Source organism: Gymnoscopelus braueri (genome assembly GCF_963280865.1).
Source record: "Gymnoscopelus braueri genome assembly, chromosome: 20".
NCBI classification, from domain to species: domain Eukaryota; kingdom Metazoa; phylum Chordata; class Actinopteri; order Myctophiformes; family Myctophidae; genus Gymnoscopelus; species Gymnoscopelus braueri.
In genome coordinates this window covers 33,236,471-33,255,810 of record NC_137622.1, presented here as the reverse complement: position 1 = coordinate 33,255,810, position 19,340 = coordinate 33,236,471, and the positions used below count along the sequence as shown (strand labels likewise).

Below are 19,340 nucleotides of genomic sequence, written 5' to 3'. Positions count from 1 at the left end.
AAGCATGAAACAATGTTTCATTGAAAGTCCCAGATTTATTCACCATGGGGACCATAATGTGTTCCTCCTGTGGGCCTTCCAAGAATTATTCAGTCTTATTAAATAAAAAGGCCCGGCAATGCTGACATGTAACTCACACCGGGGCCATGGCAACAGAACCCGGAGTGTCTCATCAGTGCCAGTAGTCCCACTACACTATGACAAAAAAGTTCAAAGTTAAAAGTAAATCTTAATTCTATCATTCTAGACAATTGTGTGGCAACAGTGTGTGAAACCAATTTCCTGTATCAGAATGACAGAAAGAACATGACTTTCCTACACAGAGCCCTGACCTTAACCCTATCAAACACCTGGAATGATTGGAATAAATTGGTATGTCAAATGTGAGCCTGACCATCCAACACCCCACCCAAGCTTCCATTTATCCACGTCTGTGGATAAATGGAAGCAAATGTGATATAGTGAAAGTGATATGAAGTCGGTCCAGAGGTCCACCCTTCGCTACTTCACTACTATAACATTCTCCACAATTGTTTTTTTTTTGCATTTTACTATTTTTTCTCCACAATTCAGTCATTATTATGCCAAATGATTATTCCGCCCCACACACATTTCTGTGTTGTCACTGCTGTTGTATCCTACTGACTCAGCTACCAGTGAGGAACCCCCACCGGGAGGACGTAGAACCTTCATCCTACTCCTCCCGCCCAACACTCCCTGCTGACATACTGCCCTCTCACTCTGGGCTTTATGGTGTAAAACACATCCAAGCATTCTACAAAATGCAAAGATTATTTTAAACTCACCATGGTGACAACTGATGGTGTGTTTAAAAAATGTAGCACTCTGCAACAAAACAAGGCCACTGGCCATGACAATATGACAAGATGTGGAATGCCCTACCGACAGTCATAAAAAAGTGTGAATCCTGGCCCCTGTAAAAAGTCCAAGACTATCACCAGAAATGCTGTTGTTTACTGTACATATTTTTCTTCTTGATTACTGCTTGTTTATATGATGTTTTTGCATAGTAATGTATATTATTGTTTGTCATTAAAAGTTTAGATGAATTAGAATACACAGGACCCCAATGGAAACAAGCCATGGTGCTTTATTGGATTTAATCCTTTTAGCATCCTTTCTTTGGTATTGAACTGTACTTTCTGTGTTTTTTTTGCAAACTCTTAATAAAGTATTCAATCAATCAAAGACAGGTGCCGCCCCAGCCCGTAGGATTATATGCAATGACAATTATCACGCTCCCCGCCCGGCTTCCCTCCCCAGAACACGGGCGGGCCAATTGTGTTCGTGTAGTAGCCGCTCGACAAAGCCGGATGCACTATGGTGGATTCGAAACCCCACAACCTCCACGGTGGTGGGCAGGCCGAGAGCCTTATTCTCCACAATTCTGGGATGGCTTTTCACTAGTTGTTAACATTGCTGCTGCAATTTGCTTCCATTCAGCCATAAGAGCCATTAGTGAGGTCAGACATTTTTATGTTGGGCGTTTAGGTCTGGCTCACATTGGATGTTTTCAATTCATTTCAAAGGTTTTTTTTTGTTGTTATGTTTGATCGGGTGAAGGTCAGGGCTCTGTGCAGGATAGTCAAGTTCTTCCACACTCATCTCAACAAACTATTTCTGTATGGGGGAGCATGGGGGCCACACAGGGGATTGTCCTTCTGAAACAAGAAGCGGCCTTCCGCAAACTGATGCCACAAAATTGGAAGAACACAATTGTCCAGAATGTCACTGTACTGTAGCATTAATATCTCTATTCACTGGAACAGAGGGCACCAATTAGAAACACTAATTTAGAACGGGCTTCCACTGGCTTTTGGTCACACTCTATAACAGGTTTTTTTCCCCCTCTTTTAAAAAAGAATTTATCCCACGATTCTTGTAACCCATTTGTGCCTATTGCCATAGCTGTAATCCTGGGCGCTACTCTCCCTCTGCCAGCCTGGGGAGAGCTCATGCTTCCTTCAATGCATGAGGAGTGAGCAGGCCGCTTCTTATCACCTGACGTTTCCCCCGGTAGGACGTTTCCCCCGGTAGTACGCGGCGCATGGAAGGAACACGTTATTCCAACCGGTTACTTTCCCCTAGGGGACACGGGGAGAACATGCAATCGAACCCAGGACCTTCTAGCTGTGAGGCAACAGCGCTATCGACTGCGCCACCGTGCCCCTATAGCAGAGGTCTTCAACGTTTCTCAGGCCAAGGACCCCTTAAATGAGAGCGAGATGAAGCAGGGACCCCCACTACATACTGTATAAAATTGTGTTGCAGATAAAATAGTGTCATAGATTTCATATAAAGCTTCATAGACTTGTTTGACAACATCATCAGTGTACTGTATATTGGATTCATGTGTATTTTCAGCTTGTAGATCAGCAATTTTTGGCTATAAGTTCTCCCCAGAATAGGGATGCTAGGGTTCAAGTGGTTAATGTAAAATAATATCCTATCACACAAAGATTTGGAGGCCCCCCCTGTAGTAACTCTGAGGAACCCCTTGGGGTCCCGGACCCCCTGTTGAAGACCTGTGCTCTATAGTGTAGCTCAGATGTTTGTGCGCTACTACTGTATACCCCTTTTATGGTGTTTCGTAAGCAGCTGCATTGTGTAAACAACATTTGAACAATTATGAGTCTGTAAATCTCCCAGCAGGTCTCTTAGGGACCGTACCCAACGGTCTACCTTGTGCAGACGCAGCTAACAAGTTCTCTGTGTAATAAGACAGTGGTGAAACGCAGTGTCCTGCGGGATTCGCTGTTCTGAGAATATCATATTATGTGTGTGATCATAAAAGCAGGGAGACGCTGACACACATGGTGCTGTGTTTGTGACTTTGAAATTCCGAATAAACCACAGCAGTCCACCGAAGCTACCGTTTATATTTTATTTAACAAAGAAAACCCCCAATTTGATATTCTCGCACTTTATACCAAATTTATACGCAGTGGGACTTTTACTGCTTTCCTTGCAAAATTGCCAGGATGAGAAACATCAGCAAATCAGTGCCGAATAGAACACTGACACTGAAGTCACGATTTAGATCATTTTCTACAATTCTATGAATAAAGATGTGCCCTATCACTGATATTACAAAGTCAATGTGACTGGTAGTAAATCGAAAATATTTTGTTGCCCTTTGGAACCCCGTGAGGGCAACAACAAGAGGGGTGTTACTGGCTTAAAATAAAATCCCCGTCTCCATTTCCAGCAAACTACAACTACTCAAACTACAGCCTTGCATCTCTCACAACACAAGCTGTTCCTTAAATGCCACTTAGCTACAGGAGTCCATCACACACTCTTGTTGATTTATTAGGAGGAGGGTGGTGTAGATGAAAACCAGCAGGGCCACAAGGAGACAGCAGAGGTCAGTCCCATGATGATGGCTGCCCGGCTTATTAAAGGTCAAGCACTTTAGCCAAATATGTTTTTTAGCCTTCCTTCATGTCATTATTCCAATTGAAAATGGACTCCATGTTGGTGGACAGTTACTTTTACCAATGCACCACACTAAGCATGCCGCCCGAGTGCACTGCATTTTGTTATTGACTACACCAGCCTTCTCATCACAGGAGACTGGTCAAACTCAAACAGTAGAAATGTCTTCAGTAATCCGAGATAGGATTTTATTCAATGCTATCTTCACAAGACAGAGTTTGTTCATCGTGTTACAGTGCGCCGTTGACAAGCACAGAGATAAATGGACGGCGTAAACAGGAATAATACTAGGAACAAAGGAAATAGAAATGTAAAACTCAAACAAAAAGTTTGAGTTAAGTCTGCACGGCAGGGACTCGATATTAAACGTGTGCACGCTGCATACCTCAAATGCACCGGTGGTATTAAGTGTCTCTCACACAACTACTATGCACACCAGGTGGGCTTTCCCCAACATGTAGGCATGTACAAACATATTCATGATTCAGACTTCAGACCAGACTACGCTCTAGTGCTACTCAGAGATGGAACGAGTCTCGCAAACTTAGTGGGCTCAAGTACTGTTCTCTGTAATAACAGGCCCAGATCTAAAACAATATTTGATTCATAATTTACCACATTCCTCTGCCTCCAATTGGCTCAGGAGGTAGAGTGGTCATCATCTGGTAATTAGAAGGTTCCAGGCTTGATCCAGGCTCTTCCTGCAGTTTATAGCATTGTGTCAAAGTGTCCTTGAGCAACATACTGAACCCATAACTGCTCCTGATGAGCAGGTTGGCGCCCCTGCATGGTTGGTTCTGCCATCGATGAGTGAATGTGTGAACGTATGTTTCTATATTAGTGGTTCTCAAACCTTTTCATGTCAAGGACCCCCAAAATGATATGTATTTGTAAAAATAGCAGATCTAATTTAAGCTTTTTAAAATAAAAATATGTAAAGAATGGTGAGTGCATAATGTGCGCACTTTATCAGTCATCAGCTGTCAGATTTCCTCTGACAGCAGATATGAATTAACACTAAGCATTGTGGTGTATATTTGACTTACCAATATCATAAGCGCCTTGACCTGCTTTTGTCTAAGGTGCAGTCCTTTGTAAAGGTCCTTTATAAAAGTTCTGTAAAAACCAAACTGAAGCACCAGGTGATATTCTAACATAGTTTTCAATTTTGTTTTCACCAGCGCAAGCCTTTGTGCTTATTCTCCAACTAAATGATGAGACAATCGATATACCGGTACATAGATCGATTGACCATGTTTTCAGTTGAAAATTATGATCATTATGAGTATGATAAAGTTGGAATACTGGCCGCTGTGCCGAATATTTTTAATAATACAGTATTTATTAATAATTAGTTGAAGCAAAAATGACTAAAGGCTGTGTGCGCATCGCGCTGCCACTGTCTGCAGGCCAGTTGTTGAAAAGTGTACGTCACACAATATTTTTTAGCACCATACTAGTAGTAGCCGACTGTCTGTGCGGTGTGGAGAAAGTTGCATTCAGCAACCGTTTCACACATTTCAACCGACTTATCTCCCGACTTTAAAGTCTGTAGTAGGCCGCCTTATATTGCTTTTTCATTGTATTTACTCCCGCTTCTACCGATCCCCCCAATGGCCCCATGTCACATCATCAATAGGACCACACTAGAAATAAGCTCTTGGGCTTTTTGTGTTATCCTTTTGACCACTATGTGCATCTTGAAGGTTTTGTAGATGTTTTTATGTGTCAATAAAGATGTCAATCAATCAATAACAGAAATCCAGCCTGTAGTTTAAAGCAGAGTTCAAACTGTTGGACAGAAGAAAATTGCCATCATTAGAGCCCCGCTGCTGGCGGAGCTAAAAATGACTAGGCTGGTGAGCTGCATAAATGCACAATATGCCCTAAATGTCTTTAAAAAGGCCTGAGCCGATAGGTTAAAGCCTTAAAATGACTGCGAGAGAGAATCATCAGAAAGTACTGTCATTTCGAGACACTCACGGCTTGCCCAGCCTCCCATTCCTTTTGAGACGTGTCTTTGCCTGAGTAAAATGGAGATTTCTGTAGACTTCTGTATAGCAGTGACTTTCAGACATTTCTCAAGTCTGTTATTTTGGTATAACCAACAAATAAATAAATAAATTAGGAAAAACTTTATTCCCTGGACTGCAGTGCAAAATAAATAAAAACACTTTGTAGTTTTCCTTTTGATTTTTGTTGGGATAATAGAAACAAACAACATCAGACAACGATGTTTCCTAGAGCCCGTGTTTGCTTCACAACAGCATGTTGACCGAGAGCAGACAGAATATTCCCAAAGCTCCCTCACTCTCCTCCCTCCTGGACGTAGCTCTATTATAGGCACAGTAGCACGTATCAAGGTGATTTATTGCCACAGAGAGCTCAAGTTGTTTAAAATGGCTGGTGTGATTAGTCATATATGCTTTGGAGCTGAAAAAAGGGGTGCGCGGGGCTCCTGCAAATTAACCCATTGATACCTGGAACGCATCTGTGTCACTTTAGATTTCTTTGGCTATTCAAAAATAGCAGATATACAAGCTCATAGCGCGGCACCGAGTGCCGCGCTATGAGCTTGTAGATCTGCTATTTTTGAAAAATCAAGGAAAAAATATGTGGGTTTTTCTTTCAAAAAATTGTTAGGATTTAGAAGACATTTCTAGAATCTTCTCAGGTCTTAATGGGTTAACAGCAGCTGCAGACTGTAGCCGACCACAGCAAGGTGGTCAAACGTGGCAAGCGACACAGAGTCGCCGGGGGACAAGGAGAGAAAGTGGGTCATTACACTCCTTTCACGTACGGGCAGGATGACGGAGGAGAGAGGTGCACTACATCCAAGATGGTGCATGATGAAGCTGGTGAATGCCGGCTTGATTTCAGGAATATAAACACGATGCAGCTGCATCATAATTTCTGAATGGAGCCGAAATTCCACTTTAGTTACCCTACAATTATGCTCTTGAAATTCCTCAGTTATCTCCAAGATGGATTACTGTTTAAAAAGGAAAGGGGTATGACGGGAGGCCATTGCATTTTAAAGGGTAACTGATTTTTGCTCCTTCAAGGGCAGTTTTTGAAGGGTATAAAAAGAACATTGCTTTTATTTAGAGCACCCCAGTTTTCTCACAAGGACCCAATACAGAATGGTTATAACATTGGCCGCTAATGAGCCCTCGTGACCCAGAATGAATTTGTGTGGAACGTTTTCAAATATGGTTTCTCTAACTTGCATTAGGCCTAAAGTAAGTAGCCTTGGGAAACCATGGTTACCTAGCCATGCAGCCTTGTTTCTAGCATGACGTAGATTGAAGTACATACAGTATGTTGCGGGCACTTACCCCCAATCCAACCATTGATGCCGATTTCCAAGCAAGGAGCAATAATGGGTACCATTTTTATAGTCTTTGGTACAGTATGACTCAGCCAAGGATTGAACCGCCGACCTCTTAATCCACTCTATGTAAGGCCACTTAGTAAAAACTTAAAAGGGTCCATTAACATACGTCAGTGCATATTAGCGCTTGCAGAACTATAACAAAAAGGCTCTTTCTAGAATCCATAGTGTAGCCACATATGAGGGGTATGGACTTCAATGGTCTGATTGATGAATTTCTCAACATTCAATATTAACCCTATGAACCATATACAACTGAAAGCAGAAATGTCATACAAATAAATAAAAAACATCACGTGGTTGCACCTGGGACGTATCGACGGGTGTTTCGGGTCTCGCAACATACACCCTCGCCCAGGTGACCCAGACGGGGTTGATCAAGCCCCGACTTACGCCCCAGTAGCTACCCACGGTCAGTCCTCTCCTCTTAGGGAAAGACAGGGCCCCTCAGACTGCCTCTCCGGAACTACTCTACCGGGACCGGGGGAGGCTCTGGCACGTGGAGGGACTAGGCTCTCTGGATGGCCTCCTGTCCGGGCCCCTCCTTCGTCTCACCAGGTCCAGGACCTGAGCGTTGCACCAGACTCCCCCGCTCCAAACATAAAAAAAAAAGGATTACCAGCTTTATCTATACTGAATAAAATTAAAATAACTCAAATATATTTGTTTCAAAATATACAAAAATCTACCAAAAAACAAACAAAGGTATAGTTGAATATATGTTTGGTTCACTTTTTCCATACATTTCCATCCATTTTTATAGAAATATTCTGATCACTAAATATTTTCTCATATATTTTCACCATGATCTATTTTCCAGGGTTCCTCCTACACAAGTATGAAAAGTATGGAAAAGTATTGAATTAGATTTTAGTCATTTCCAGGTCTAGATAAGTATGGGAATAAGAAGAAAGATTATAGTCTGGGAAAATAATTATGTTTCCAGACTATTGACTTAATAACTTGCACCAAATCCTAACATCCCCCACCAAATTAGTTTAAAGAAAATATCTCTGAATTGCATACATAGCATCACAAATAACATTGTGGCAAATGCTTGCCTGAACATTTATTAGTTACGCAGTGTAGTTATTAGAAAACGTAAACTATCTTTTCTTCATAACAAGCCATAATTGTATGGCTGCATTTATTGTCATGTCCATGGACACAGTGAATAAATAAGGCTTCAGACGGTGCGAACATTTAGTATTATTTTTATTGACTCATTTTCGGTTCTTATTTAGAAAAGAGATTCATGGAGAGAACAATAATATATCATTTTTTCAATCTATTAAGGGGAAATAATGAGTATAGGTAGGACCGTTTCAGTTAGTTTGCTTATTTATAATGATTTGTTAAACAGTGCTGACAAGTATGTTTGGATGTTTTACTTTATAAACAGCCAATAAAGCAGAGTTAGCTCTTTAGCTTTAGCTCTCTTTTATAGTTCACTGGTGAATTGTACATGAACATCACTTATGTTGCTGTAGGGGTTGAAGGTATAAAACGCTCACAATGTGTCGCATTGTGACGTGTTGTGAGCTTGTAGATTGGCTATTTAACCACTTAAACCCCCATATGGGTAACTGAGTCCTTCAGGGCTCAATACTAGTGTATTTTCTGTTTTATGTCATTGTGGTGAAAGCTTTCGCTTAAAATAGCCGATCGACAAACTCACAATGCGAAGCAATGCGTCGCATTTTGAGCTTGTCAATCTGCTATTTGCAGATGCCGGGGTTTAAGTGGTTAAGTGGTTCATTTATTTCTATGAGCTACAGTACATACGTAGCTACAATCTTCTTCTTGAAATTATTTGGCAAGACATTAGCATAACATAGACAGAATGGAAGATACGTTAACGGTTGGATTTAGTTACAGTACATAAACATCTAGCTATTTGTACTCGGATTGTCGGATGTGAAATATGGTGTGACAGAGATTTCTGGAAATTTGAGTCTGGAAAATGTGTAGGAACCCTGATTTACTGTTTGGTTAAAGACATTCCATAAAGAAAAACTATTCAGATCCCAGCTTGGCCAAGGTAAGCCGAATAACCTCCCACACCACTGGGACCTGGAAAAGCCTTATCTTGTGTGGAAAACACTGCTGCTGTCTAAGAAATCCTCTAGGCTACTTATCAAATCAAAGATTCTTCAGCCTCAAACCAATTTTTACACAATGAATCCACTGAGTCTTTGTAGAGCCCCTTAGAGTGTAGAGTTTATGTCTGCAAAGCATTTTAACATTAAACTAATACTTAAAGTAATCACTTGGGTGAATTCCCAAAAGCAATCTAACCAGTTCCTAACGCTCCGCTAAACGCTACATACCACAAATACAGATTGTGTTTTTTGTGTGGCTTCCAACAAACATTTAAGCCAACACAAATTTGGGAGAATGTACAATATGCGATGCTGATTATGCTTTTCTGTAAGACTAGAATAGATTTAGATTAGTTTTGTTGAGTTTTTTGTTTTTTTGTCCACATTTTCTGTCTACCACGCAGATGCCCAACGTTCAGTAGACTTCAAGTCTTCAACGGGGCTATTGATAGAATTTAGAGAGGTCTCAAAGTTAAAGAGAAGGGCAAACTCTGGCACTGTTTCTCCTTTCCTAGTATCCGGCAAAGCACTGTACCTCCACAATTAACAAAACCACAGAAGAGTGGTTTATAATTACAATGCACCAGTGTTTCAATGCCTTACAAGTATTTATATTTAGAGCTTGTTCCTGATTTGGTGTCCTTTCATTACACTGACTTGGATGTTTCATTACATTGACTTGGATGTTTTAACTGGGGAATGTTTACATTCGCCAGTTAAAAGTTGAGGACAAAATGCCTACATGCTATAATTGGAAGATTTCTCCCCACTTGGTTATGAAAGGCCATGCGTGATTATTGATCTACACTTCTACAGTATCACAAAAACTGACCAAGAGCAGTATGCACTACCGTCCACGACAAAACACAATCTGATGAAAGCAGCCTTCATGCCGTTTAGACCCGAGTGCCAGCATATAAAAATAATGGGCAAGTGATGACATGTATGCCAATGGGCTTATCAAGTGGTCGCCACTAATAGCAGATATTTGGTTAAATCAGGCCCACAACAATCTCCACAAGGCTCATGACTCATGAGTAAATGTGATTGTCTCTGAACAACATCCCTCAACAGTGATCAGAAATAATATAATCAAGGAAGAGGAGAAATTGGCATTGATGAGGCATGCGAGTCGTAATAGCTCACTGGCTTTCAAACAAAGCACAACGAGAGGGAAAATACATCGCGTGGCTGTACCGTACATCTGATATTGATGTGCCACAAAATGAGCCCATTCATTTTACTGTACATCCTCTGCAAATACGCTGCACTGCATTGTGTTCTGTCTGCTGTCAAGTAGTCCTCACTGAGATTGATATCACGCACCATCAGTGGGCTCATTTTCCCCCATACCAACTAAGTTGATGATGCATTAGTGACTGACCACTCTTTTTCTAAATTGAATTTTCCAAGCTGGCGTGCGTCCAAGAACAGCTGTCTGCCTTCAGAAAGGCATCACCAAACAGCAGCCTGGATGTGTTTGGCGGGCCCCGAGCTTTCCTACTCCATTTATCCATATTCTACAGGCCCTGGGAGTTGACAGGCCTGGTAATCAATGTCCACAAGCATAATCCCCATGTCTCCAGACATCACACAATCAAATCTCTCTCCCTCTCTCTCTCCCCCTCTCTCTTTCTCCGTCTCTTCCTCTCCACAGAGAGACTTGATTCCAGTGTACATTTGACATACTTATGCCATTGACATGCATATAATAATAATAATACCATGGATATTAGGGCTGAGAGATAGGACTTCAAATCAATATCATGATTATTTCTAACTTTTGCCTCATGAAAATAGCACACCACCATTTTACAACAAAGTATAATACAAGGCTTAAGTGGTTACTCAGTCTAATCAATTATTATTTGTTGTATAAAAAAACCTTCTCGATTATTCGATTAACCTACATGAGCAGTCAGTCGGTTATTGGTTCTAAATGTCGGTTTAGATATATCTCCTGTTAATTGCCCAACCCTAATGGATATTACAGAATACAGTGCAAAATTCTGGAGACACAACAATAAACACACTCAATCTCTCTCTCTCCCCCTCTTTCTCCCTCTCTCTCGCACACACGTCTGCTACTGTAGATATATTGAACATGTGTTTACATGTGTGAAAGCCATCAGCACCACAGTCTCCGATTGATCTGTACTGGTTGGAGTTATTTCCCCTGTGGGTCTTCATTTTCCTTTAACACATCCATAGGAGCATTTTAGCCTTTTCTCCCCCTCCTATATATCTTCTCTACTTAATGGCAAATATTGATGTGAATTATGTAAAGTTTGTTTACCTTTCATATTTCTTTTTGTATTCATGGTGTGACTATGGTGTCCATCTCTTTAAATTACATCATTCTGTGGGGAGATTAATTATGGTGGTGGAAATTGCGCCAACTTTCGTTTTTGCTGCACCTCTGCAGTGGTAATTTGCAATGCGTCTAACAGAGACGTTGCCTTTCACCTTTTGAAAAAAAAGAAAGAAAGAAAGAAAGCAAAGGAGGAATTTAAGAGAAAGAAAAAGTCCACTAAAACAACATTTCGAATGGCAGACAAACCCCTGGGGAGACATCTACCTCGATTCCAGGTCAGTAAATAATGCACCCTGCTGCATTCCACTCCTGGAGGACAAGGAACCAGTGGAGTTTACTCTGTGAGAGTGGGAGCCAGGAAAGAAAGAAAGACAGAGAGAGAGTGTGTGTGAGAGAGAGAGAAGGGAGGGGAGGGGAGGGGGGGCTTCTGTTACGTCACGAGAAAGCAGGGATAAACAACTGTCTCCCCACCCCTGACAAGCCCAGCTGTTCCGAGTTTAAGCTTTGCAATGAAAGAGTCGGATGACTTCTCTATACCTGGGAGGCAACTAAAGTACCTGCAACCCAGTTCTACTGCTACTACACGGCTGTGGATAATTCAACTAGACGCTGTCTTGAAAACAACAAAAATCTTAAGCTTTGCAGTGGAGGAGTCAGATGACTTCTCCATAACTGGGAGGCAACACAAGTACCTGCAGCCCTGTTATAATAAAGCTGCCTTCAGTGCCTGCTGTGTATTACCCAAGAAACTGTCTCGTAAACAATAAAAAAAACCTTTGTGAAGTTTGTCAGGCCAAATCTAAACTAGACCCTCCCCACATTTTAACCCAACCAGAAGAGTACAGCAACAGGACTATAATTAAAATAGCGACTGATTGTTGCCCCGCATGGTTGTCTGAGCGCCCGCCCACCTCGATCCATCACAGGGCTGCCAGGGGCTCCCCGGAGACCTGGTGCTGTGTGTGTGCAGGGTCCACCTCCCGATGCCCTGCTCTCTCCCGCTGTGAGTGACAGGCATCCGGTTCCACCTGACTAGAGCCTCTGTCGTCCAACCTTCAAGGACAACTAACTGGGGCACATATTGTCATCAACTCATCCCGCCCTTTATGGCAAACCAGCTCTTCCCCACATGCGCGTGCGTGCGTGCGCGCGCACACACACACACACACACACACACACACACACACACAAACGCGCGCGCGAACACTATCCCCTCTGCAACCCACTCACCTATGACGATATCAGCATGACCTTTGCTTAATGTCTTCCAGTGCCACGCCAGAGCCCATTCACACAAAACAACAACAACCTGTGCGCCTGCAGTTTCTCATTCGCTCTCGCTCTTGCTGTGGGTGTACGATGTGTATGAAAGCATCTGGATGGAGGTCGTTAAAGACCACCTCAGAGAAAAGTGTAAGAATAAACAAGCCATTGTCATGAGGAGGTTTCTGCACAGTTCCCCCCCACACACTGTCCTTCGTGCTGTGGAGCTCTGAATGTATTATCTGGCTCCTATGACAGTGAGAGGCATTTGAGATCTGAAAGACCAACCATTGCAGAGGAGCATTAGACAAAGTGAAAGGAAATTTTACGATTACACAACAGGAAGGAACTTTGAGTACCAGTATTTTTTTATTTTTTATAATAAAAGAATAAATCTGCACACTGCCAACTTGCACGGTACAAGAGAAAAGTTTAACCCATTGATACCTGGAACGCATCTGTGTCACTTAAGATGTCTTTGGCTATTCAAAAATAGCAGATATACAAGCTCATAGCGCGGCACCGAGTGCCGCGCTATGAGCTTGTAGATCTGCTATTTTTTTTAAATCGAGAATTCTTTTTTTTTTTTTTTTTTTTTCAAAAAATTGTTAGGATTTAGAAGATATTTCTAGAATCTTCTCAGGTCTTAATGGGTTAATGAAGCGAAGCAACGTTTTGGTCGTGAAAGCCTTCCTCAGGCTTCTATCATTATAAAAAATAAAATACATTTTGGAGTGGGTGGGAGGCGGGGGGGGGGGGGTGTCTTTCTTTTTAGCGATAATTGTGTTCAATTTGCCACAGAGCTGTTTGGAATGTGACCTTGATGTGTTCAAATAATTTTGCTGCTTTGGCAAAAAAAAGAAAAAAAAGAAAAAGAAAAACATTATCCAAAGAAGAACATTTTCTTGTTGCTGTTGCTTTGCCATCTCTGAAATAAAAACTCTTATTCTTGTACAGTATGTCATTTCTGGCACCCTGTTGTGTTCTGAGAACTGAAGCAGAAAAGACTGGTGGACCTTGGTATAAATTTGAGACTTGAAATAATTAGAGGATGTTACAGTACAGTATATCACAGGAGTATCTTAATAATACCATAAACACAGGTCTTAATCGATATAAAACTGCTTAACCTCTTTCACCCTGGTGTCCCTATTTTGGCCAACAGTTTTCAAACCATTTCAAACTTTTTTTAAATAGCGGAAAAACAGCAGATCTACAAGCTCACGTCGCGATGCATTGTGAGCTATGCTATTCGTGATGCTATTCGTTGTAAGATTAACTAAATTATAGAGGGTTTAAGTGGTTAAGAAATCACAAGTAAAAGCCTACACACCAAGGTAATCATATGGTAGCCTTATGCAGAAGGTAATTTAAATTGGAGTCTTTCCTTGGCCATTTACCACCTAATTAAAGCCATATGGACAGCTAATTAACTTCCTGTGTCATTATTTCTTGGAAAAGCCGGGGTCTTTTGTTACAGTAGGTGAAAGAGTTTTCTGCACAGGTTTCTGAAAAAGGTCACTGTTTAGAAACTGGTTGAGATGGGTGATGTAAATTAAATTTCTTCTTTTGCACTCTCATTACAGAACCTCAAATGTCCAATACTCGATTTTCAGGCCACTTCAAATCTAGTTTAAAATCATTTCCTATAGAGCGTCGCAGTTCCCGCCCACTTCCTGTTTTTTTTGGTGCCGGAAGAAAAAACTCAATGCATTTTTCCATTGACATTTCCAAAAAGCCTCGAATCAAGCCATCACGAGATGACATGAATCATGACCATAAAACGTTTTTTTCTGTGATTTTTTTTTATTTTATATTTAATTATATGATATACTATATTTAATAAATACCCTTTGTTTTGCCGTTTTCAACAAAAAAAAAATCACAGAATCAAACGTTTATGGTCATGATTCATGTCATGTCATGATGGCTTGATTCGAGGCTTAAATTAATAGATATAAATATTTTTGGAAATGTCAATGGAAAAATGCATTGAGTTTTTTCTTCCGGCACCAAAAAAAACAGGAAGTGGGCGGGAACTGCGACGCTCTATAGAGCACCGAGGTCTGACGCTACTGCCACTAGAGGGCGCTGTTTCACGGGTTCGTGGCTTTATTTTTTGTGTTGAAATCCCCATTTGGGAATCTTAGATCATATAAGAACTGTGTTCCAAACATAAACACACCACCCAGGCGTTTTTGTCAGGGGGGTGGCTCTGCATCGTTTATGATATTCATTCATATTTGATACAGCCTGTTTCTGGCGAAAATGGAATTAATTGTGCCTTAAAAGTCTTAAGAACTACTACTTCCGGGTCTGAAATCACTGTCCCCACAGCAGTCGCGTTCATGGGAAATTTAGTCTTTGGGTTGTTTGACTCGTTTCTAGTGTTTATAGTGTGTTACTCTTTGGGTAAATGTACACATTTACCCCTTCAGTCGATGCTGAATATCCATATGAGTAAAAACGCCAGGGTGGTGTGTTTATTTTTGGAACACAGTTCTTATATGAAGCGATCTAAGATTCCCCAATGAGGATATCAATACAAAAAGTAAAGCCATGAACCTGCGGAAAGCGCCCTCTACTGGCAGTGACGTCAGGACTTCGGTGCTCTATACTGTATGGGCATGTTATGTTTGTGACGTCCACCATCCATATTTCTTTGGCTTTTTCTGCCTTTAGAGTACAGTAGACTGACAGGAAATGGGGGGAGAGAGAGATGGGGAGTGACACACAGCAAAGGTCGTCGGGAACGGGACTCGAACCCGCGACGCGCGTGCCCGGACCACTACGCCAGCCGTCGGGGCAGGTGAAATACTTTTTCATGCAAGCTCTCAACGTTTGCAGTTACAGTAAGAGCTAGAACAGGGTAAGAGACGAAAGAAGAAGAGAAGAAGGAACACAGAACAAGTCAAATAACAGGAAGGCACAGCCAAATCAAATATACAATGTCCAATATACATAAGGTGCATTATAAAAAAAAGAACAATGGAGGCCCTACAGAAGGCAGAAATGTGCAAAACATATCCAGCAGCTTAATAAAATCACGGTTTCACGTACAATGTTTAAGTATCAACACAGCAATATAAAGCTCCTCCTGTGCATGATATCAACTGTAAGTATACCTTGAAGATGATTACGTTTGTCACTGAAACTACACAATCCTGATGATTTGAACAATAACAGTTTTTCTGAAAATGTCCTATACTTAGTTGACCGGATTCCGAAGGGCTCTATACTAGGTTCCTTCCTGTTTTCGCCCCACACCAAATCTCTTCATAGAAAATAGCCGATCTACAAAGTCACAAAGCACTAGTCACAAAGCATTGCGTTGCGACATGTTGTGAGCTTGTAGATCTGCTATTTTCCCCTGAACGAATTCCACTCAGAATAGGTTCATGGGCCCACAATTGCATTACAACTTTCGCAGCACGATGCCGCATCTACCCTAAAAGCATACTAAAGAGAAGCTACTGAAGCCATTCATTTCTATTTTCAGAATGCCAATTACACTGCACTGCAGCAGCTTTAGATATTGAACCGGCTGAAGTGAAACTGTTGTAATACATTATTATCTATTTCAACCTGGTGAGGAGGGTAGAATCTCGCTGCTGGAATTCCATCTAAAGTGATTGCCTGCTGAAAATGTAATTCAGTGATTTAGTATTAATCAATACATTCCCAGAATCTATTACCCCTGTTCCACCTTCATGTTAATATTGAAATAAAATGCTCAGATAGAACTTTAACTCTTAATTTGGCATCCCATACAATGTGTTTAGGTCCAACTCCGTTTTGTACCAAGGCCATTGTGACCCATCTTAATGGAGATTCATATTCCAGTGCCATTCTTTCTGTGATCCTCTATTAAGAATGATGTTATATTCGATCATTATTACTCAGCTCTCCCATAAAAACAAATTATTAAGACGTTGTGTGGATGAACCAACAGCATGCTAAATGCATGTACTGGATGATAAAGTATCTGATTTTGGGCTAGTACGTTAGAGGTCCGTCGAATGTTTTTCATGGGGGGGGGGGGGGGGCTGTAAATCCAGACGGACGCCCGTCTACGCATATTCATTAATCACTCATCTCATTGGCCAGGCTCTGATTTGCCACAGAGACAGATGAAGATGAACTCAGCAATATATTTCTCATCATAACACAGCCCTCACATAAATATTAATAGCATATTTTCAGCTGGTGGGCATGAATCATTTTTGTAGACAGGGAATTTTAAGAGCTATCCATGCGTATCCGAGAACAGTACATAAGCAAGCGGCTGTGATAAACAACAGCGCTTTAAGGGAACAGTCAAGGAAAAAAAAAAGCTAGAACCAAACAGGAGGCTGAAAAAAAAGACATTTTTTACTACTTACTTCAGGCAAACTTCTCGTGATGCACTTTTTTTCATTTAAGCTTGGAGCTTGTCAATGTAAATATATTCCGGGGACTAGTGATTATTGTCACTGAGCCTGGGTTTTTGAATATATGGCAGCTCACAGATTGAACGCCTGGAGCTCAATCGCTGAACTTGTGTGCAGATTGTATCAATTACATTTTGTGTTTGAGGGACAGATAGACTTGAAGAATTGCTGCAGGTCATTGGAGATTACAGACCTAACGACTGTAGCTGAGCAGCATGATGTAAGCTTGACATGTAGGCAGCGTTAGTCGACGGGACAGCCGGCTGCATCTCTATCTCTATGCAGCCATTTGAGCTCAACAAGAAGACCGACTTCAAACGTGTTATTTTACTACTAGAACCTACAGTGGCAATGGGAGCCAGTAGATTGGCATAGTTCTGCATCCAAGTCACAAGATTTATGATGATATCAACCACATTAACCCTGGTGTCCCTGTTGTGGGTATGTGTCACATTATTTTGACCACTCTGTATGGTATAGTATGTTAATACAATATAACTAACACAACTGCAGTGGTTGCATGTTGCAAGTGTCCCTGCTCTTCTATTGAGACATTTAGATCCTGTGGCCGAGTAGGAACACTATTGGTTGACAAGACCAGGTTGCAAAAGGTCAAAGTGCACTATGTATCCTCAAATCACATTATAATGATATGAGGATATAATGATATTATGTTGACTTAGTCTCGCGAGCCAGACTGTTGCCTCCCAACAATTTTCAAATGCTTCCGTCATACAGTCTGGAGCACGGAAGATCTAAAATATGTGACGCCTCCTCCCCGCTTCCGTTTAGTCTTTACAGTCGCAAACATGGAAATTAAAAAATAAAATGTAAAGATATTGCTAAATATATTTTCGTGACCAGAAATGACGAACAGATGACAGCTTCCTGTCTCGGCTTTCGGGAGGTGTAGATCGGCTATTTTCAAATGGCCGAAATGTATATAGGGCTGAAGGGGTTAATGTAGCCTATGTTTTGTAATAATAATCAAAATCTACAAAGTAACTAGTAACTAAAGTTGTCAAATAATTGTAGTGGAGTAAAAAGTACAATATTTGCCTCTGAGATGAAGTGGAGTAGAAGTAAAAGTACAGAAAATTGGAAATACTCCAGTAAAGTAAAAAATACCACAAAATTGTTCTTAAGTACAGTACTTGAGTAAATGTACTTTAGTTACTTTACACCACTGTCTGTATGCGCAGGTGTACGACCATCACTACAAGGCGGTGTTGGACGGCACAGAGACGGACAGCGTCCTGGAGATTGACCCCGCCCACCGCATCGAGATCTTCAGAATGGGGAACGGAAGTGACGAGGTGCTGGAGGTCCACGACTTCAAAAATGTAAGTACGACAAAAGCAAAGTGTTGTAGTTCTTTCACACTCACTCAAGATTCTATGAGAACATGAGTTCTTTCTAGAGTTGTTCCGATAGCAATACTGGTATCGGAAAAGCCATTAAGACCTGAGGCGATTCTTTAAAAAAAAATCTAAATCTTAACAGTTTTTGGAAAAACATCTAAAACTTTTTTTTTTCAAGATTTTTCAAAAATAGCCAAAGAAATCTAAAGTGACACAGATGCGTTCCAGGTCTTAATGGGTTAAAATGAACTAGTTCAGTTCATAGTCCATAATTCAAAGTTTTGAACTAAAGTTCATGGTTTCAAATTGAACTAGTTCTTTTTAGTTCTTTTTCTTTTTTCAATACGTTGCTGCGAGCTATTATTTGTCAAAGGTATTGCCACAGCCCATATAGAACCACAGACGGCAATTATTTTATCCGTTTTAGCACTGAAACTCAGATTATTACTAATAGTAATACTTATTTTTAGTCTTACTAATATTATTTATATATTAAGCATGTGAATCTCCATCACTGTATTATTATATATATGAATATAATCCAGGATTGTGCCATTTTTAGCCATGTTTTTAAAACATAGTAGACCTTTAAGCTCACACTGGCTGCGGGTACATGGACCATCATGTATTCATTCGGAATGAATTCATTCCGAATGAACTCATTCCGAATAGAGGAATCTGATCCACTCACCTGTTTACATGGGACCTGAATAAAAGTATTCCTCGTTTACATGACCAAAGCATTCATTCGGAATATAACTTTTGACATGCGCAAAGTGGTTCCCGCCTACGCCCGGGCATGGACCAGGGGCCACTACCCGGAGCAGAGCTTCCCCTGGTGGGCATGGGAGGAGGCAATGAATAGCCCCCTTGTGCCTCCGCGGCGGAGGTCTGTCGGTCGTAGACAGGCCGGTAAGCAACGCACCGACTCCTGGCCAGGCAGCGTTGTATGCGGTACAAGCCTGTGTTCCTTTGTTATCGCCGTTTTAATGCAAAAGTAGCAGATCTACAAGTTCA

The 19,340-nt window shown here is 41.2% G+C and overlaps 1 protein-coding gene across 2 annotated transcripts in view; it reads left to right on the top strand.

Annotated features, from left to right (window-relative positions):
- Positions 1-19,340, top strand: part of tnmd (tenomodulin) — a gene marked incomplete at its 5' end in the record, with an annotated part of 70,237 nt that overhangs the window by 20,137 nt on the left and 30,760 nt on the right. For both annotated transcript variants that reach the window (XM_080416345.1, XM_080416344.1), the window contains one exon: positions 18,165-18,305. In XM_080416345.1, coding sequence (XP_080272471.1) covers positions 18,165-18,305 — 141 coding nt within the window. The remainder of the gene's footprint in view (positions 1-18,164; positions 18,306-19,340) is intronic.